We start from the raw sequence: 22,511 nt of genomic DNA, 5'->3' as shown, positions 1-22,511 counted from the left end.
GCAAAGTTGTCTGAAAAACGGTCCTAAGTCACTTTTTTCAGTTCCATTATAACTTCAAATGGTCATTAAACAAATGGTTGTAAGTCGAGGACTACTTGTATATGCCTAACAATGTCTATTTATACCTTTATGTGATCACATATATAGATTTGGGGAGAAATGATTCTGAAGTAGGACATAGGTTCTTGTATTTCTGTCTATATCCGCTTTATTTGATTCTAACATGTCTTGATGTGACTATTTGTAATATTTTTTTAATTGTAAGTTAAATGACTTTTGTGTCATTTAACTTACTTAGAGGTAAACTTAGTGTTACACTTATTAGATTGCTTTATAAAGAATGACTGCCTACAACCTGTTTATAGATAAATGCTGAAAATATTTGGCACTTGGCAACTGAATGCAATAGATTTAGTATATATAAAAAATTAATGTGTTAAAAATAACATTAAAAGAAGGGAAATATGAAAATTATCTGCAATGGAGGGCTCAAATAACATATGATCTCTATCACCTGTTGATCACTGTTGGCAATGTTCTTCAAATCTAAAGTGAGAACTTGCTTTCACCAACATGTAGTTATTCAGGGATATTATGAACAATCAACTATTTTTATAACAAAGCAAGGGCAATATTCTGGCTACTTTTGTCACAAAAGTGAGGCTTTTAATCAATATGAATTATTCTGAAATAATGTATCATCAAAATCACTTCAGATTAACTATTACATTTTATATATTTTATTCAGAAATTGAATCTATTATGTCGAGTTGTACCTTCCTCCCTCCCTCCCTCCCTCCCTAAAAGCCATTCAATTCAAAATTATTCTAGGTGGTATACACTTTAAAGACTATAATAAAAATAAAGGTGGTAACTAAGGAACCAACATACTTTAATAGTCAACATAATAAATTTCAAGGGATACTTATTCTAGCTAAGTCAGTGTCTGGAGGAAACAGCCAAGTCTTTAAGATCTATTTAAGGCAGGGCTGTCAACTCATGGCCTGCAGGCTGAATGCGTCACACACTGGCCACACACACCTGTTTTAGTGAAGGGGGAAAAAGTCGTGTGTGATGATGTGACACCGCAAATTTGACACCCCTGATTTAAGTGATAACAGAAAGGGTCTCACCATGCTAGATAAGGACATACATACTAGATAAGGACATACATACGCGGTGGCTCAGTGGCTAAGACTCTGAGTTTTTTCGATCAAAAGGTCGGCAGTTCAGTGGTTCAAATCCCTAATGCCGCATAATGGGGTGAGCTCCCATTACTTGTCCCAGCTTCTGCCAACCTAGCAGTTCGAAAGCATGTAAAAAATGCAAGTAGAAAAATAGGGACCACTGATGGGAAGGTAACAACGTTCCGTGCGCCTTTGGTGTTTAGTCATGCCGGCCACATGACCATGGAGATGTCTTCAGGCAGCGCTGGCTCTTCAGCTTTGAAATGGAGATAAGCACCATCACCTAGAGTCAGGAACGACTAGCACATACGTGCGAAGGGAACATTTACCTTTACCTTTACTCAACATACTCAAGATAAAGTGACTTTAAATCTATGTCTGTTACTATAACAATCATTGACACGTATGCAGCTGTACCTGTACTCTTTTGTTCCTTCCTAAAACATGCTGTCACTAATCTCAAAGAGCAGAGATATTTCAGATATTCTTTTTTTTCTGCACATCTTTAGCTTTCCTATATTCTGGACTGTGGTAGTTTGCAAATAATTTGGATTGATTTTGAATGAATAATTGGAAGATTAATCTACGTAAGAGGGCTACTATTGGTTGGGAAAATTGATTCACTGGGTGGAGGCATGTATTTTAATATATATTCAAGAATTGTCTCCTTAAAGCAGTTTGGTTGGAATACAGTTTGAGGTACTCCTGAATTTGGCTTCGTTCTCTATGCATTATCAAGGGCCTCTGCTGATTTAGCTGGTTTTTCTGACATAATAGCTGCCTCTTTTCTTGGCAAAATTAAAACTGGAATAGAGCATTATTCATGCTATAGTTACCTTTGTCGGAGTTATTATTATATTTCTAATGTGCTCCTGAACAGTTCAGAAATTTTAATTGAGTCAGAACGCTATGCATATGATTGTGTTTATTTTACACGTTTCCCTTCCTGCTTTCAGTCCCAAGATAATTTGTAGAGTAAGAAACAGAAATTAAAATGGCAAAACAAGACAGGCAAAAAGAATTGGATTAGTTTAAAAAAATACATCAGATCAGAAAGATTATAAAACAGATTTAAGATCAGGGAAATTATTTTATTTTGTCACTCTCTTGAAACAGGAGGGAAGCAATAAACTTTTGGAAGAGTTCCATGAGCATACCGCTGAGCAGTTTGCTTCCGTATCTCAAGGATACTTTCAGAGGTAAAAGAGAAAGACGTTAGATGATGAATGAAATACATGTAGAAGAAAGTGAGATAAAATTATTCCAAGTGGCTTAGAACTTTCAGGGCAATTGCCAGTTTTAACTGTAGGGGTAATAGCTGTTACTTAACCTGAAAACAATGTGAAGATGGCACAAAAGAGATCAGATATAAATACAATGAAATAAATAAATGTATTTATTTATCCATATAACATGGATGGATTATTTCTGTCCATATTTGAAAGGTTGATGTAAACAATTTTTCAGTAAGCCCTTTGAGATATGTTGTATAATGTTATCAAACATCTTTTTACAGCTATTTTATTCTGCAGCTATTACATTTATTTTTTGCTATAAAATAGTGCAATACTCTGCTTTACTGTAAGCTACAATATTACATTTTACTACTCTACTGCAAGTCAAACTGTGACCATACGGAAATACATCAAGACAAAAATAAATTTTACAAGTAGATATGATACAATGTGGATTTGGCTTGTGGTAATGGATATATGACCAGTTCAGTATACTAAAATAACATATCTAGAAAAGTACATACTTAGATTCTTTTTTACATAGATACAATCCATTAGCAGACTCCATATAATTCATTTGTTTTCTAATAATTCAAGTAGAAAACAGTGCTCTAGTTGAAACTTCTACTGAAATGAGGGTGACTTTTCAAAAGACTTGAAGCCTTTACGGTATGAGTGTACCAAAATAATTCATAGCAAATGTGTTGCTTGAGTTGTCTATTTATAGAAAATCCTGAAGATCAGCAGTTTTGAGACAGTGCGCTAAGAAACTTGGTTCTGTGCTTATGACAAAGGTTTTGATAACTTCCTTATGCCTCTTTCAAGTTGAACTTAATGACTCAGTGGATACATACCATACATCCATGCAGTTCTTGGCAACAGTATATCATTAGTTTGCCATTACCTTCTGCTGGAATGTTTTACAATTTCCCAAGCTAGACCATAACCTTGGTAATTATCAACTTTCTTTTTAAAACTGAAGAGGTCCTTATATACAATTATGAGTGAACTGATTTTGACAGTTAATAGTATATAAGGAGTTATATGAACTTAAATGAATTCTTGTATCATACAGTACAATTCTGTGACAATAAATATGGGCAAATACACAAACAAAAATGCTTTTAAGCAAATCTTATTGTTCAAATCTACATTAGTGATTAATATAGGTTTCCCTCAGATTTTTGGATCAGCCCCCTTTCAAATGCTGAATCGAATCAGTTCACCAAGGAGATGGAATAAATAATGTATTCCCCCCCCAAAAAAACTGTATTTTATAGTTGTTTTTTTTAAACACAGTTATTGATGGTGGCAAAGACAAGCGATGATAAGAAGTTACATTTTGCCATTTTCTTATCCATAAATTTATTCTTAATAAAAATTAAATGCCTCATATGATTTAAACAAGGACTCTGGCTATAACTGGTTATTGTAATTACAAGAAGCAAACAAAAAATGTTAATCATTTAACACATGAGTGGCGCAGCAGACTAATGCTACTGTTAAAGGTAGTATTTAGCTTCCAGCTGCCTGCAATTACTGCGAGTTCAATTCTCACCAGGCTCAAGGTTGACTCAGCCTTCCATCCTTTCTAAGGTAGGTAAAATGAGGACCCGGTTGTGGGGGTAATAAGCTGACTTTGTATAAAATATACAAGAGTATGAAGGCTATTGCTTAACGCATTGTAAGCCGCCCTGAGTCTCCGGAGAAGGGCGGCATATAAATTAAAAACAAAACAAAACACAGAGGTGGGAACTATGACCCCTTTATGACTTGTAGATTTCAACTCCCAGAATTCCTGAATTCTTGAAGTCCATATGTCATAAAAGGGCCATAGTTCCCAACCCGATCTAACATTAGCCTTTCATAATTTGTAAGGTGTTTAATATTATTACTATAAATATTAATCATAAAATCAGAATGCAAAATGAAGAATAAACTTGTTTCTGGATTAGGCATTTGTTTCCTGGCAGCCTGTCCTTTTGAGTCAAATTTAACCACTGCCTTTTTGTTTTCAAGTTAGGATGTTAAATAATGGAAGGATCTGAATGTATACAATGTTGATGCAAAAAATGAAACATATTTAACATATGTGCAGGTTGTAATCCTACAAATATGTGTTGACTGAATGCAAGTTATTTTAATAGCTTGATTACAGTTCATGAACCCGTGTACTTGGCTCAATCATGCAATCAAAGTTGATTAGTTTTGCTTCATCTTAAACTGATTACTTTATATTTTAGAGCCTTTTCCCATTTAGCTTCTATTCCTGGAATCATCTCCTTTGAATAAGGGCTCATCCCTTGAAGTTTTAAAAGCTCCCCCCCCCCACATTTTTGCAGGAATTCTGTGAAGCTAAAAAAGTCTTTTTCATTATTCACTCATTTATAGCAGCCCCTCCCCAACCCCTGGGCTGCAGAATGGTACTGGTCAGTGGTCTGTAAGGAACTGGGCTGTGGCAATGTGGGATCTAGGCGGCGTGTGAAACCATCCTCTCCCCCCTCCCCCCCAATGGAAAAATTATCTTCCACCAAACCAGTCCCTTGTGTCAGAAAGATTGAGGACTGCTGATTTATAGTATAGATTTCCTACCATTCAGAAATATTTATATTATAATGAATTACTGTTTACTGTTGTACATAATTTTAATCTACCTTTATGTGTTATAAGCACATACTACGTATAATTATCATTACTACCACTACAAAAAAAATAGGACCTGGAGAAGTTTTAAAGATTTGGGATTATTTGGGTGGATATTTAGTTAAGAATCCAATGTTTTGAAAGAGAAGGAAACAACAGAGCACTTACTACAAATAGCCATGGCCTAGCCAGTGTATTATTATTATTTAGCATATGATGAGAACATGACAGAAGTAAATATATATACACAGTCCACATAATTATAAGTAAAACCTCTATGGGGGTATGGCACTGGATGTTCAATTCAGCTATCCAGGTGATCACCTCTGTATTGCTTCATTGTAGAGCTTCTAGATCTAGGGAACCAGAGAACACATCATGGACAATCTTGCACAATATGTTTAATACTTTGCATATAAAGTACTACAATCAAAAGGGGAATCTTTCCATCCCCATTGATAAAGGGCAGAGACACTTCTTCCAGTATCACACTTAATTCTGCTTAATTTCGACCAGACAAAGCCAGGGTCAAAACCAGCCAGTGAATGAGTCTATCAGATGAAAAGTGGATATAGGGCTACTCTTAGTGTTCCAAGTATTAATCAATTCAACATTTCTTTATAGATATATTGCTATAAACCTCCCTTTTATGACCGTTATACAGTTTACAGTAATAAGAGGATACAATGAGACTGCTGCCCTTTTTACTCTTGTGAAAGGCCATTTTAGCAAAGATTGGGGAGGGAAGTCTAGGGCTAAAATTGGGAGAAATCAGGGGTGGCCTAATGGTTCAAATAAACAGTGCTCCAGGCGCAATAATTTATTTTTCAGTTGCATTTTGCACTACTGTACTTGAGGTACTCTGAGAGACATTTGGTTAAAAAAAATAAAGCACAACCAAAGAATTCGATAAAGGAAGTGGAACGGCGTTCCAAAAAGATGGGTGGCAACTCCTCTACTAAGGATGTGTAGAAAAGAGAAAAACTGCTAGGATAGTAGCGATACTGAAATGTAGCTCCCCAAATACTGCACCGCCGCCCTCATCTAGCAGCACCTGATCCACCAGGGCTTCTCGCGTAGGAGAACTTTCTAAGGCAGGAAAGTCCGTAACTGCTTTTCTTAGGGGAAAAAAATACATTTAAACAGAATTTGAGGTATTCTTTTTTTTTTCAACTCCTCAAATCGGGTCTCTACAGTAGCTCTTTCATTCCTCCTCCTAATGGTAGGTCCAGGTTTCAACTCTGGGCTGGCGAGCAGCGGAGAGAAAAGGCGCCTTGCAGCTGGGTAGCCTCTAAAACGGAAGCCAGGCCTCCCTCTCCAAAAACGAGTGTCCAAGAGCAGCCTCGCCCTGTCCTTAGTAGCGAAGAGAACTGCTCCCCCAGCCCAGGCAATGCGAAGCACAGTGAAGGAAAATAATGGGGTCCAGTTTCTTCCTTTTAGCCCTTCCTCCCTTTGCTGCTAATCTCTTGTTTTCCTTTCCGAAAATGGAAAGACGGAGGCCTAGAAAAGCGCGCGGCTGCCGCCTCTCGCAGCTGCGGCAAACAAGCCGCAAAAGCTGTAGCGCCTGTAGCCGTCTCGGTCAGCTCCCTCCCCGCAGCCACAATAGTCTCTCCGCCTCGTCCTCGCCCCGCCGCTTCCCCCGACTCGACTCCGCTCGCAGCTCCCCCGCCCACGTGACCAGCCCGGCAAGTTGGGTGCTGGGAGGGAGCGAGCCAGCGCGGCCGACGCCGCAGCAACAATAAGAGTGAGTGGCACATACTGTACTCGGGTCAGGAGAAGGGAGGGCATTTCTGTGCCGCTCAAGCACTCCGGCCGAAGGTTTGTGAGGCCACGGCGAGACGAAGCTGCTGCTGCTGCTGCTACTCCTGCAGCCACCGCCGCCACTGCAGACAGCTGCCCGCCCGCCGGAGCAAAAGCTGCTGCTTTAAAGTGAAGCTTTCGTAGTCGTCCTTCCTTTGGTCCGCTCGGCCGCCGCTTGTTTGTGGCTGGCTGGACCGCCCCCTTGTGGGGCTCAACGGCTCCCTATACGCCCCGCCAACCAGCGGCGGAGGAGAGGATGGCGGATCGGCTGGAGCTGTAAGGGCGCCCCGGGGAGCAGCCGCTTCCCCTGGAACAACGCGAAAGAGGAGGAAGCCAGCGGAGACTTGGCGGGAAACGAGAGGCGGAGATGGCTAACGAGTCGCTTCAGGTAAGAAGCCTGGCTCTTCGCTCCTGCTTGTGTCCCGAGCGGAGAGCCGGCACAAGGAGATTGTGAGGGGGGGGGGGGGAGAGAGGAGAAAGGGCCGCCGATCTCATGCCTCCTTTGGAGCAGCAACAGATGCGAGCGGCTGCGGGACGCCTTCTTGCACCCAGTTCGGACTTCGTTTGGTGCCCTTCTCGCTCCTCCTGCCAGCTGGCGGTAGCGGTGGCCACAGGGGCTGCTGACCATTCCCCGCATTCGGACTGGCACCGCGTGAGCGGCCCGATCCTGGTACTGTCCTCTCTCCCCCCCCCCCGCGTCACACCCGCAGCTTGTTAATGTTTATCCTTCCGTAACTAGGAGGAAATGGGGGGGGGGGTCTTAAGGACATAAGGACCTAGACTCGGATTGTTGCTTGGTAGTGTCGTGCGGGGGGGGGTTGTCTCTGTTTGGTAAACATGAACATTCTGCTTTATTGGTAAGGGAAACTGGTTAGTAGCATCTTTTGCCCGTGGAAGCCCATTAACAGATACATAATATCAGCGGGTATGTGTGTACATGTCCTTCTGGCTTGGGTGGAAGATAGACCGGAGAGACTGTGTAGATAAGTCAATTTTGGGAGTGCCTTGCCTTCTACCTCTGGCCCTCTGTCACTACATCTCTCAAGAGGGAAACAAGCCTGGTTTTAGATGGGATGGTAGCTAATTAAAGACTTCATTTCTTTTGATCTGTTGAAGTAGACATTTCACAGGTGAGTAATCGTGTTTGCCAGGTTTGTTGACTTGACTAACTTATTATGGATGGTTAAAAGAAAAAGAGACAAAGAAAAAGACATTGGAAAGTCTCCAGCTGGGAGAACAAGTAGGTTCTGTGTAAATAAGAAAATGTATAAGAGATTGCCCAATAGCAATAGCACTTAGACTTATATACCGCTTTACAGTGCTTTACAGCCTCTCTAAGCAGTTTTACAGAGTCAGCATATTGCCCCCAACAATTTGGCTCCTTATTTTACCGACCTTGGAAGGATGGAAAGCTGAGTCAACCTTGAGCTTGGTGGATTTGAACTGCCAAATTGCAGGCAGCCGGCAGTCAGCAGAAGTAGCCTTCAGTACTGCACTCTAACCACTGCACCACTGAGGCTCTAAATGGAGGCTCAAACCATTTCTTGTTTCAGTGGCTGGGGTGATCAGGAAGGAGATCTTGAGGCTGTGGCAAAAACATTGATCTAATGTATGACTTCTGTGAAAGAGTGAATTCTACTATGCATTAAGGATCATTGGAAAAGGAATTGAAAACTTCACTGCCAAATGCTTCAATGTCTTTGCCTATTCCCCTTGCTGTGACCATACTTGGAATGCTGCTTATACTTCTGGTCCTGACATTTCAAGAGGGTATTGTGCAATTAGAGCAGTCGAAAGGTTCAGTGAATCGGCCCCAATGAAAAGAAGCTACACCATTTTAGATTTTAAGCAAAAGGAGGCTTGACAGAACGTATGAAGTTAGGCACAGTATAAAGAGATTAAATAGGGATTTTTGTTGTTCTCCTGATATTAGAATTCTCCCCACCCCAAAGCTGAATACTTTGGGATTCAGACAGAAAAAAGAAATTGCTTGAAGAAGTGTGCAGTTAAACTAGGGAATTCTCTACCACAAACCATGGGAGATGGGAGTTCCCAGTTTGAAAAACTTAAAATAAAAACAAATTTAAACAGATCCATGGATAATGATGATGACTGTGTATTATGATGCCCTATGTCTCTCTCAATAGGTATCAATTGGTAGAAACATCAATTGGAGGGTGCTAATGCATCATAATCCTGCTTGTGGGTTCCCATTGGTATAGGTGGGGTGGGCACATCAGAATGCTTGATCGGAAGGGCATTTGGCCTGATTCAGCCTGGCTATTCTTACCTGCTTCTGAGTTTGAATCTGTCAGTGCCATCAGCCTTGGAAATTCTGTTCCTTCTTCCTTTGTGTGTCCCAGAATGGTAAAATTGAATGGGACCTTCCTTTAACTTCAGAAGGATGTTTCCACTTTAGGGCAGGCAAAGTATATGAAATGGAATATAATTCCCCTTGATTTTTGCTAGGATATGATACATTTCCTTTCCTCTGAATAATATTGCAAGAGATATAAACTTATCTTTACATATATTCTTACTTTCTCCCTTGTGCTATGATCGTTGCTGTCAGTTTAAGTTTTTTTCCCTGTCATAAAGCTATTTTCATTTGTTTTGATTTATTTTTTTCTTTCTGTGGTATCTAGGGAGTTCTCTTGAAAAGGAGTTTAAAGTGCTGATGTAAGATTTTTAATCAGGGAGACATGCACAGACCATTTCCTGAAATAAAGCATTTGCTAGGCAAATTTCATTTAGGCAGTGTTATGTGGAATGGGCCTGCAATGGGGTTTTAAGGATTCCGCATATAAGGCTACTTGTTGATTGGAATATTAAAGACTTTCTGGAACTGCTGGATAGAGATTTCTGCTTTGTGGCCAAGTTTTTTGGCCATTAGTTTGCTTTGGAAAGAATGGGCATCTGACAGTCCTTCTCTTTACAGTAAACTGCAAGATAAGAATTATAGCTGGTATATGATTTGTTGCTTGCTTGTTTAAATGATCATTGCCAGCTTAAAATCGATGTGCTAAAACCATTCTTACTTGTCTGTAGAGCTAACAACATTTCAATTATTAAAGATATGGTGCTGATAATCAAATCCATTACTGTCAGCCCTTACCTTGTACTGTCAACAGTCTATTGAGCTAAAAGGGACAAAACATCAGATTAAGCTTTATCCTGACATTGCATTTTATATTGTTTAGCTTGGATGTTTGAAACGAAGAACAATATTTTTAGACAAAATACTTCAAAATATTGCAAAAATGACAAATATAAAACAAAACGCAAGAGAACAGTTTGCGTTGAGCTGTGAACTGAATTTCAGTCTCTTCAGATTATGAATACATGAGAATGTGCTAAATTGAAGTCATTAAATGCATGCATTAGTATCTGTTTTTTAAAAAAAGAAAAATAGCCTTAGAATTGTGCAATTGGCTGCAGAGGAATAGAAAGAGAGTAGAAGCATTTAAAGGAAGTTTTATAAAGTTCTTTAAACTTCAAATGTACTTTTACTTTCTGAATGACTGTACAGTTTTTCAGTAAAAGTTTAAATGTTTTTATATCCTTTATTGGCTGAAAGCTTTATTATTAAGGTTAGATCTTTGAGAAGCAGACTTTAAATATGTTGGATAAATTTAAAAATGTGATGTAAAATCTTGATATTTTATCAGTGAGTTTGGGAAAAACAAGCGCTCACATTTCTTACCTCCAGACTGTGATATTTAAGATCTATTTTTCATTTGGAAAAATATCCATTTACTCATGAAGATGTGTAACATTTAGTTTAGATCTTTGCCTTTAAATGAGACAAATAGAAAAAAGACAGTTCCTTTTTCACAGTTTGATATCAGCGCCTTCTAGACTTGTAAGTAAAAAAATGTGAAAACCTAATGCAAATTTTATTATGTGGGAAATTTTTCCATTCTCCAGTTGGATAAAGTACTATTTCTTTCCTATAGGTAGTTTGTCCAAGCAGTTTTAATGTAATGATTGTGTTCACACGATGCATTTATCAGTGGCTTATTGAAACACATAGTTTACTTAGTTAACCCTATTTTCTATATTTGTATGATGTAATGGAACCATCAGCTAATCATATCAGCTGGGTTCACATGACAAATCAGACTAATAATAAATAATTGGTTACTTTGTGATTCAGAATATCACGTAGAACCATCTATTGTAAAGCATTATCGGTAAAATGTTACTATATTAGTTTCTAACTAAGAATCAAATCAAGTTTTGTTTTTCTGCAGATTCATCTTTTTTCCTTCTTGTCCTAATGTCATGTATAATAATATCCCAGGCTTAGACAAATGCTAAAGAATAGAGGCTTAATGTTTTTAGGTATATTTGCAATAATTTAGAATTGCTTAACTTTATTTATAGAAATTTATATACAAATGTTTAAAGGTAGATCAATATATGGTTTAACAATAAGCCAGCAAGACATAAGACTGAATTCACAAATCAGAGTAAAGTTGTGAATGGTATGTAAAGTAAAAATGTAAAAAGTAAAAATAGAGAAGCAGAAGCATCTGGATTTTTTTAAAAATAAAACCTATATTTGTTTATTATCCAAATTTGAGGAAATTCTTCTGATTGATGCACTCATGTAAGTTAAGTTGGGAGACTTTGAATAGCAGGTTTTGACTAATAGCTAAAAACCATGTCTGCTAGAGCCAGTTAAGATATATGAGGGGAAAATGTATCTATCGAACATAGAGGGCCATTGGGCAGTGTATAATATTAAAAATGGGAAATCAAAATAATTTTTAAAAGTAGCAGCATTGGTCCCAAAAGGAAATTCAATATCCACCCGAATCTAAGACGTGGAGGAAAAACTGATTTCAAAGACTGATTAAAAATAAGCAAGGTAGAGCGATATAGATTTCTTCAGGAATGCTGTTCCAGAGAGTAAACTTCCTAGATGTTCATTAGATGACCTTGCTTAATTGATGGGCTCAAAGCATGCCAATTTTGTCCAATCATACAATGTAGAAATGATTGGAAATAGGCAATCCCTCAGATAGCCAGGCTCTAAGTCTGGAAGGATTTTTGTAAATGAATTACACTCAGAAGTTAACTGGCAACCAATGCATTTCATGGAATAGGGTATTACCTGGGCATATATTGTGGCATACTATTACTGTTTGCATTGCTACATTCTGGACTGATTATAGATTACAGGTGGTCTTCAAGGGCAGCCCCTTGTTGTTCTGCCCCAACTCCGGATTCCCGAGGATATTGATACACACCAACGGTCCTTATCAAATTTATTAAGTAGCAGGAATAAACCAAAGTCCAGCAAAGGTTGGCAACCAGCTCAGAAAACAAAATATGATAAGACTTCTCCAAAAATGCTCTGATGATAATTACAAGTTGTTTCCAGCAAGAAACTTACTAATGGCATGTGACTTAAATAGGCTAAGGGAGTGGCCAATTATCCTCAAGCCTTACTCTCGAGGAGACCTCCTCCTCCTGAGTAGCCACTTCTGCCTTTTGGCAACCCTGCGTGCTCGAGCATTGAAAAGAGGCTCCTCCGCTCTCTCCACTTGAAGGAGCCTCTGGAGGTTCTGAAGGCCCTGGCTGAGTCTCTGCCTCTGGCACCACATCCTCTTCAGCCTCCTTGTTGTCCGAGGCAAGCGCTGGCTGCGCAGGCTGCTGGCGCGACACCACACCAGCCTCCTCCTCGTCAGGATCAGCCACGATCCGCGCAGGCTGCTGGCGGGCCACAACACTTGTAGAGCACATTGTTATTGTTCAAACGTGAAGTGACTAGGGTGACTTACCATCTGGAGAGCCTCCCCAATCTAGAAGTGAGGGCAACTGGTGCAGCAGAAGAATCTGTGCAAAGACCTTCCTTCCCTTAAAGATAAGGATCTGACAATTCAGGAAAATTCCTAAGCTACACACACATCTCAAATGGGGAAATACTACCTCATCTAGGACTAAAGATGAAAATTTCTGGGACAAGAGGTCAAAGTATCCCCAGCCTCTCTCAGTCTTGCTGGGGTTGAATTTAAGTCTGTTCTATATCACTCAGAGCCCTGAAGTCTCCAGATTCCAGCATGACTACGATGGCCTAGAATTAAGATATAAAAGTGGTACCATCAGCATATTATTGATATTTGATTCAAATTATTAGATGGCCTCGCCCAATAGCTTCATGTAGAAATTAAATAGAAGTGGTGACAGTATTGATGCTTGAGGCACCCCACAGGTTAAGAGCCTTAGCTTTGATGTCTCCTCCACTGTCAATATCAGTTGGGTCCATTCACATAGAAAAGAGCAGAACTACCATGGAACAGTTCCCACCTTCACCCCTACTCCCAATAGGCAATCCAGAAGGATGCCATAAATCAATAGTATCAAAAATCCCTGAGGTATCAAGAACCAAGATCACAACACTAACCCTATCCTAGTTCTGCCAGAAATGTTTCACAAGAACAATCAATGCTGCCTCTGTATTGCGTCCCAGCCTGAAACTAACTGAAAAAGGTCCATATCATCTGTCTCCATCATGGCCATCTGGAGTAGCAGTTGAATCACCTTCTGAACAATCTTTCCCATAAAGTCTGATATGAAATTAATAGATAGAAGTTCCTATTGTGTCTAGATTTCTTTAAAAATTTCAACAAATGCTAAAGAAAAAGTTTAAGAGGGAGCATTAATTACTTTGTTTTCTTCAGTCTTACCTTTTGTATAGAATTAGTGTCTCAATACTGATCTGTAATGTTCAGATTATGCAGTGTACAGCAGATGCAAAGAGCTATATATCTCACGGTGGGACAAATGGCATTCATTTTTATGCAGTATTATTCACATGGTAGGAGAATAGTTTTGTCTAAATCTTTGTATTGATTTTATGACCAGCAAAATTTGACAGAGGCAGTTTACATTTCTATCCATTACAATAATATCTATTAAATGATGGTAAAATTGATGAATGTGAATATTCTCTTTGCACAGAGCCATAAGAATAGAAGAGGTTGACGTCCAACATTTTTTTCCTAGAGCAGCCAGTAAAATGCCTTTGAGATTTGCACAAGCAAGACAAAAATGCAGTTGTACCTTTCTGCCTAAATTCTTCATGCTGTCTCCAATCTTGGAAATAATGTGTAATCATCATGCTTAACAGCATACAGTACTCATTTTTATGGTACAGTAGTCATACATTGCTTAACACCATTTTTAAATCCAAGTGATTTGGTGGCCATCTCTACATCTTGCAGCAATGAATTTCACAGTTTAGGTTTGTACAATAAACTGGCATTCTCTACCACATAGTGGCAATATGAACAGTGGTAACTCTACTGTCTTGAAACTCTCATTGTACAAGTTCATGTAATGATCCTGGATTCAGATATTAAATTGAATGAACATTTCCCCGCCTATTCAAGCACAATTTAACAACGTTCTTGAGATCAGAACTGTATTACTTATTCAAAGTGTGGTTGCATCTGGCACTTGTTTATAACATCACAATATGAACATTTTAATTTTTAATGGCCTTCTTTCCAACAGTTATGCACTGGATTTTATTGAGCTATCTATAGTAATGTCAGGATCTGAACAGTCTCTATCAGCTTCAATCACAAAAGTTAGGGTTTTTGTGCTTCCAATTGTACTTGTTTATGTGTTGGCCATTTTATGCTTGTTTATTTTAAATTCCTCCAGTGTGGAGAGATCATTTGGGAATTGTTGTTGTCTCATTAATCATCGTACATTAATTGGTGTTAGAAAATATAGCTTCTGCTTATCTTGAATTGCAAATCATTTATGAACAATTAAGGAGCACTAGGGAACTCTATTGTCCATTTATTTTACACTTTGCATTCTTACTGGTTACTAATTATTGATTCAATTAATAAAACTCTTCTTTCATAATTGAAATAAGTTTTCTCAGGAGATTTTCATTTACTTTGTCAAAATGCTTGTAATGGCTGGCTAAGAGACTATGAAAGAGGATAGGAAAAGAATATTACAAGTAGGAATTATCTCCATGTTCTTCCTTTATCAAAAGCAAAGGTAGATATTTTCCCAGTACCTAACAGGTGATAAAAGAGAGTGTCAAGAAGGGAATTTAAAGATAATTTGGGTGCTAAAGTAAATATATCCAGTTGCCAGTATTTCTGTAATCTAATTCCCTTTTCCGTTTTAATAAATCTGGTAATGGTAGACTCTGAAAATTTTGATTTGTGGCTGTAAGTAGCTGTTAAGAGCTTTACATTCTTGGTAATTTGTCTGTTCTCCTTACAAGGGAAGCTGTCTAATTCTGCCTTCTTGACCTAGACTGTGGCACCCATCCACAAAAAAGGTTATTAACAGTTGAACAGGTTTCCCTGGTCTGTTTTTCACATGCCATTCAGATTTTCTGTCCTGGTAAATGGATTGCAAACCACCATCTTTTTTCTCATGCCTTGAAGATCCCTTTGCAATCATATTCATCAATATCAATATCAATTTGCCCTGTTTTCATATATAGTATTTCATTCCTGAAAGCATTTCCTAGTCTTCTGCACAAAGATACATTTGAAGAATTAACTTTTCATTTAAGTTATTTCTTAGATCTACTTTGATTCCTATATCATCCAGCATTCCAATTTTCTTAAGTCGCTTTTCTGCTACTCATTGTTGATCATAATGTTATTAATGTTAGGTTCCTTCCAAGCATTCTTTGCATCCCTTATTGTCTGCTTGCATTTCTTTTTTGCAGCCTCATACAGGATTCTTTGCGGGGCCATCTGAAAGTTTCTGTATTCAGATGGAAGCTCTCTCTTAATAGCTTTAATGGTGCTGATCCTCTGAGGTCTCTCATATAGCATGTGGCAGCTGAAAAATAGAGTTTGTCCAAAAGGAATATGCTGTTGCATGATGCTCAGATTTATTGTTTCAGTAGCAAAATATAATATGTTTCTATGCTTTGAGTTCCCATATAATTCTGTACAACAGATGCTGCACAATAGCCAACTGAATAGATGTATCTTTCAGAGGAACAGTGGTGTGTACCTCTGAACATTATGCTTCCCGCCCCCCCCCCCCCAAGTGGTTAACTAATACTAATAGAGTTCAGAGTTTTTATTTTCTTTTTGTGAAAGATAAATAATTCCAACTCTTTGCACTCCTTAGATTTGCTACTTTAGGGCTTGTGTATATCTTTCCCCATTTGAACTAAATGTAAGACTCTTTGGCCAGAGCCAAACCTTCTCTTGATTTGGAGGGAAAGTTAAATTATTGTGTTCTTTCCACTGCTGGTTGTGCACTCTGAAGCGGTGACTACCCAGTGCATAGTAGTGTTACAGTTACATGGTGATTGTGCTATGGATAGAAGCTGTTCCTGTCTGGAACTTTCTCCAAAGGAGCCTGACAGCAGTAGTTTGTAACCGCTGTCTTGAACGAAGCTTGAATCTATCTTATTCATTCAGGAGAGAAGCTTTCCTTTTTATATAAACAATTCAGATTGAGTTAATGAAGAGGATCAACTGTTCTTCTTTGGAGTTGCAAAGCTGTTGGCTTTTGCTTCTCCAAATCTGTTCCCCAAATTAGGAAAAAGAAAATGCATGTGAAAAAAATTTACATGGCATAGGGAAAAAAGGCCATGTGAAAGTATTTGAGGCATCAGAATCAAAATAGGGAGGGAAGAGAGGGTGTTCCGTAGATAGTCAGAAAGACCCTGACAATCTATCTGAAGGGACAAATCCTGTAAATGATATTAATTTATCTCCTCTTCTGATACAAGCTCCCAGAAAAACCTTGAACAACTCAGTTAATATGTTTCTATATCAATATTTAAACCTGATTCTAAGTAGTTTCATTGTTTTAATTTCTATCCAGCAAGTCCCAGAAATTGTAATGTTGGGGAAGAACTAAGAGTTCTTTGCTATGTTTATTTATAGTTTATTCTATAGATGCCTAGGATCCCTTAACTGAAAGCCATAACTGTTTGGCTGGCCAGTTTAGAGACCGCCTTGTAGATATTGGCTGTGTCATGCATAAAAACAAGCCACAAAATGATTTGTTTGGCTTGGACAATGTGAAGTATGAAGCCCCTACTTTACTATAGATTTATGTGGGAACCAAGTCATTACAGTTTGTTCAACAAATAATAGTTTTAAAGCCCTGTTCTGGGATTATGTTGACTGTTGATTGCAGTTCCACCTTTAATTTGCTGTTTACTGCTGTAAACATGATACCTGTACTTTTGTTGAATACCATTAATATCCAGGAAGTGCCTAGATTACACCAAATTTCATTGGATTTCATTTTTTTTAAAAAACTCTGCTTGGCATTAATGCCATTTCTTCTTCTTTTAATTTACTGCCAAGGTTCAGGTCTTAAAAACTATCTGAATATTTATATAGACAGAGATCTGCCATGCAACAACTTTTTGTCTGAATTAATAGTAAAGTATAGATAAATTAAAGATATGTGCACACTGCATAAAGATGTAAATCCGAAATATGGAATTGTACTATTAGCCAAAGCAGATAAGATATATTTTATTTATTTATTAGATTTATTTGCTGCCCATCTCATTTTGATGCTATCTGAAGGCTTAAGTCATGGTCTATAAATATTTTAGAGTAAGCTTTTGTATATGGTTATAAAGGACCTTGTTCCCTTCTTCAGTATCTTAGATTGTTACTAAGTGTGTCTAGCAATTACCTGTTTATTTTCTATTCAAAATCAAAAGCATTTTGGAAAGTTGGCAATGCATTGAACAGTAAGGCATTTCCTTTACTTCAACAGTGGACTGCCTATCTGAACCAAAGATGTAAGTATTGAGATGGTCTGAAAATCCACAAGGTTATCACAATTAATGTGCTGTTTTTAATGAAATCATTCAATTCAATAGTTTTTAGTAGAATGCCAAATAACATCTAGTATTGCTTTTAGCATTCAAATCATACAGCTTCATGGTGCTGTTAAGGATAATAATTTTTACCTTTAGACTTTTTTCTTCCTGTGAATGAGAGGAGATTTTAAGTGGCATTGCTCAAAACTAACTTTCTTGCAGCTGTTTTTTTTTAAAGACGTGACTCATTGATCTCAACCTTTTCGAGTTGCCCTATACATCTAGATGGCAGCAATTTTGGGGAAGTTAGGAGTAAATACCATAGAATTCAGTGAGAAATGTATCCGCTCTTAAATGCAATTCCAAACAGAGACATTAGGATATATATTGATGTCTATATAGATCAAGGGTGTCAAACTTGCCTCATCACGTTGCCATCACGTGACATTTTGCAATGTTTTCCCCATTTGCAGAACTGGGCTGGGTGTGGCCTGTGTGTAACGCATCCGGCCTGCGGGCTGCCAGTTTGATACCCCTGACATAGATGTTAGTGAGCCCAGAGGCAAAAGAAAGTTTGGTATTGCAATGGTATGTCTACTGTTGGTACATAGAATGTTAGAACGATGAATCAAGATTCAGAATCAATGTCAAGGAAATTAGTAAACTTAAATGGAGTAAAATGGATCACAGAGAAGCTTCTACTGAAAACAAAACAGAGTTGCCATCATTATTTTAAAAAGGAATGTCGAAGACAGTGCTTGAAAACAACCCCAAAATGATGTAATAATGTCAGATCAAATTCAAGGCAAATCAGTGAGTATTATGGAGACCCTAACTTATGTTCCAACAGCAGATGCAGAGCATAAACAGTTTGAACAGTTGTAACAATTTGCAGCATCTTGTAGATACAACACTGGAGAAATGTATCTTACTAACTATAGGAGACTACAATAATAAGATCAGAAGTAAAATAACATCTGAAATAATGAGAAAATGTTGCCTTACTTTATGGAATGAAACAGATTAATAACAGTTCGGCCAGGCATATTAAATGTTTATAGCAATTACATTTTTTCAATCACCTAAAAGAGGACTCTACACGTGGACATTGCCAGATGGAGATTACCAGAATGAAACTGGACGTTGTCTTACCTGAACGTCCCTTTTCTGGGCGCTGCGTACACTATCCAGGAATGAGTTAATGCTTCAGCCTTTGGCAAACAACTGAGTGTTAAAAGTACTAAAACAAAGGACTTCCCCCTTTCCCCTCTGCCTAGCCACACCCCCACTCCCATGATACCCCAGTCTGAGCGAAGGTGTGGCGAAAAATAACTAGTGACAAAACCATGATGAAGTAAAACCATAACTTTATTAACAAACCCAAATTCAACCTGTTGAACAGTATAACGGGAAAAATCCCACCGGGCAGAAAGCCCAATTATGCGGGCGGGACTGGATAGTGTACGCAGCGCCCAGAAAAGGGACGTTCAGGTAAGACAACGTCCATTTTCCTGTGCGCTGCTCCCACTATCCAGGAATGGGATATACCCAAGCTTAAATCCCCTGGGTGGGGGGCTGACTGCCCGCAAGGTCCACTCCCGTCGCGACCCGCTGGAGCACCCGGCGGCCGAACGCCGCCTCTGCTGAATCGTAAGCGTCGATCTTGTAGTGCCGAATGAATGGCGACAAGGAGGACCAGGTCGCCGCTCTGCAGATATCTGCAACAGAGGCCTGGGTAGCCCAGGCTGCCGACGTGGCCGCGCTTCTAGTTGAGTGGGGGACAATGTTGCCCGGAAGCGGCCTGGAGTCCAAGTCGTAAGCTAGCTCGATGCAGGCCCTGATCCATCTGCTGACCGTGGGGGCCGAGATCTTCTGGCCCATGGACGCCGGGTTGAAGGAGACCAAGAGGGCTTCTGTGCGACGGAAGGCCGCCGTTCTGTGTATGTATGTGTGAATCGCCCGTCGGACATCAAGGGTGTGCCAGCGTTTCTCCCTGTGGTCCTTTGGTGACGGGCAGAAGTCCGGCAGAATGAGTTCCTGGGCTCGGTGAAACCAGGAGTTCACTTTCGGGATGAAGGTTGGGTCCAGCCGGAGGACCACCGAGGATGCTTTGAAGATGCAAAGGTCTTTATGCACGGAAAGCGCTGCTAATTCTGAGACTCGCCTCGCCGAGGTGATTGCTAGGAGGAAAGCCACTTTGAGAGTCAAGTGCTTGAGAGTGGCTGAATCTAGCGGTTCGAAGGCGAGGCCTGTCAGGGCCTGTAAGACTAGAGACAGGTCCCAGGTCGGGTAACGGTGTACTGCTGGTGGGCGTAAGTTCGTTGCCCCATGAAGGAACCCTCTGATACGTGGGTGGTGTGACAGAGTCTGGTATGGAGCACAAGTGATGACCGTCGATAAGGCTGCGGTCTGACGCCTTAGGGTCGCTGGGGCCAGCCCCTTGTCTAACCCTGCTTGTAAAAACAGTAAAATGTCTTGAATCGTTGCCGTGGTGGGATCCACATGGTGACCCGAACTCCAGCTGCAGAAGGCCTTCCAGGATGCCTCGTAGAAACGAGTTGTTGACGGGCGTCTGGCTGCCTGAATAGTGCAGACGACGCTATCAGGTAAGTTGTCCTTTTTCAGGATGACCCGCTCAAGTGCCAGACGGCTAATTGGAGCCACTGAGGTTCTGGGTGGTTGACCTCGCCCTGGCACAGAACCACCTGGTGTGGCGGGATCACCCACGGTTGCTCCACCGACAGGGCCACCAGGTCGGCAAACCACGGTCTTCGAGGCCAATTTGGGGCCACCAGGAGTAGGTCGGCCTTCTCTGCCAGCAACTTCCGAACCAGGCGAGGGATCAGAGGGACTGGCGGAAATGCATAGAGGAGGCCTGCTGGCCACTTGCAATGAAGGGCATCGTGGTCTTCTGCTTGAGGCGTCGGGTAGCGTGATACGAATCGGGGAAGCTGAGCGTTCGCTGGAGACGCGAACAGGTCCACCACTGGTCTCCCGAACCTGGAGGTGAGTTTTCTGAAGAGACGAGGATGGAGTTGCCATTCCGCCTGGTCTATCGTTGTTCGACTGAGCCAGTCTGCTCTCGCGTTGGCTGACCCTGAAATGTGGTCTGCCTTGATCGAGAGCAAGTGTTCTTCCGCCCACTCGAATAGGGCTTCGGATTCTAGCATCAGGGTGCGAGATCTCGTGCCTCCCTCTCTGTTCACGTGGGCCTTGGCCGAGATGTTGTCTGTCAGGACCAGGACGTGATGGCCCTGAACCATGGACTGGAAGTGGCGTAGGGCTAACCTGATCGCCCGGAGTTCCAGTAGGTTGATGCTGTTGTGTTGTTCGGTCTTGGTCCACTGGCCCTGTGCCACCCCATTGTGCAGGTGCGCCCCCCATCCTCGAAGACTTGCGTCCGTTGTGAGGATCAGTCTGTCCGGGTCCAGGAACTCTGAGCCCTTGAGGAGCGCAGTGGATGTCCACCATCTGAGGGAGAGACGCACCTTGGGAGTGAGGTGAACCTTGCGCTTCGAGTTGGCCTTCCCCGAGCGTTGGTAAGGGAGTAGTAGCCATTGGAGGGCCCTCGAATGTTTGCGTGCCCACGGAACGATGCCGAAGCAGGAGACCATCTTCCCCAGGAGGCACGATAGTTGGAGGAGGGTGGCCTTCCTCCCTGACAGGATTTGAAGGGCCAGTTGTTGGAGGCTCTGGACCCTGTCTGATGATAGGAAGACTTGCCCTCTGGAGGAATCTATTACAGCCCCTAGGTGCAGAATCCGAGTGGATGGTTGAAGGTGGCTCTTCTCGAGATTGATTGTGAACCCATGGTTCTGAAATGCTTCGAGGACTAGGTGTGAATCCCTGACCGCCTGATCGTGAGTTGTCGAGAGTATCAGGATGTCGTCTAGGTAGCAGAGAACCCGGACCGGGATGGCTCGCAGTCTGGCTGCCACCACCGCCACCAGTTTGGTGAAAGTGCGGGGCGCCGACGATAGTCCGAAGGGCATGGCCCGGTATTGATAGTGTTGGCCTGCGTATTCGAACCTCAGGAATTGCCTGTGGTCCGGGTGAATGGGGACGTGAAGGTAGGCTTCCCGGAGATCGACTGATTGGAGAAAGTCTCCTCGTCTCAACCCCGCTAGAATGGATTGAAGTGAGTGCATTTTGAACCTGTGGTATCGCACAGACAGGTTCAACTTCTTTAGGTTCAGGATGGCTCTCCAACCCCCTGAGTTCTTGGGAACGAGGAAGAGGCTCGAATAGAACCCGGAGCCCTGGTGGGTTGGAGGTACCATCTCTATGGCCCTGACCTCCTGAAGGTGGTTCAGTTCTTGAGACATTAGGGCCCGCAGTTTGGAAGACTGAAGGACCGGGCACCGCACGAAGCGCTGAGGCGGTGGACCTGCAAATTCTATTGATAGCCCAGATGAGATGGTGCGCCTTACCCAGGAGTCCGAGGTCGACAGGGCCCATTGGTGGTGGAATAGGAGCAGTCTTCCCCCTATGGGCCCCTCGGTCTTGGAGTCACTTCCCTCTCCTGGCGGGCTTGAAGCCTGCCCCGCGGAAGGGCTTCCTGGATTGTTGATTCCTGCCCCGGTCCCGTGACTGTTGTCTGTCATGTGGTCTATCACCTCCCATGTAGTTGGAGCGGTGCGAGAAGGACCCCCTGGGCCCTGAGCCAGGCCGAAAGGGCTGTTGAGCCGGATAGGGAGAGTACCTCCGCTCCTGGCGGCGGTAAGACGATGGCAAGATCTTTCTCTTATCTTTGTCCTCGACCAGGACCGGATCCAGGGCTGCCCCAAAGAGGTTCGGTGACTTGTAGGGAGCTGCAGCCAGCTTCCATTTAGCCTTAAGGTCCGCTTTCCA

The 22,511-nt window shown here is 41.2% G+C and overlaps 1 protein-coding gene across 1 annotated transcript in view; it reads left to right on the top strand.

The window, feature by feature from the left end:
- Nucleotides 1-6,852: 6,852 nt before the first annotated feature.
- PKN1 (protein kinase N1) overlaps nucleotides 6,853-22,511 on the top strand; it is a 97,785-nt gene continuing 82,126 nt past the window's right edge. Inside the window, exon 1 of the mRNA XM_070937410.1 lies at nucleotides 6,853-7,253. Within this exon, the coding sequence (XP_070793511.1) occupies nucleotides 7,233-7,253 (21 nt within the window). The 5' untranslated portion in view covers nucleotides 6,853-7,232. The remainder of the gene's footprint in view (nucleotides 7,254-22,511) is intronic.

This window comes from Pituophis catenifer, unplaced genomic scaffold (genome assembly GCF_029215685.1).
Source record: "Pituophis catenifer annectens isolate HBS135680 unplaced genomic scaffold, rPitCat1.0.hap2 SCAF_2, whole genome shotgun sequence".
In the NCBI taxonomy this organism is placed as follows: domain Eukaryota; kingdom Metazoa; phylum Chordata; class Lepidosauria; order Squamata; family Colubridae; genus Pituophis; species Pituophis catenifer.
This window is presented reverse-complemented; position numbering and strand designations above follow the sequence as displayed.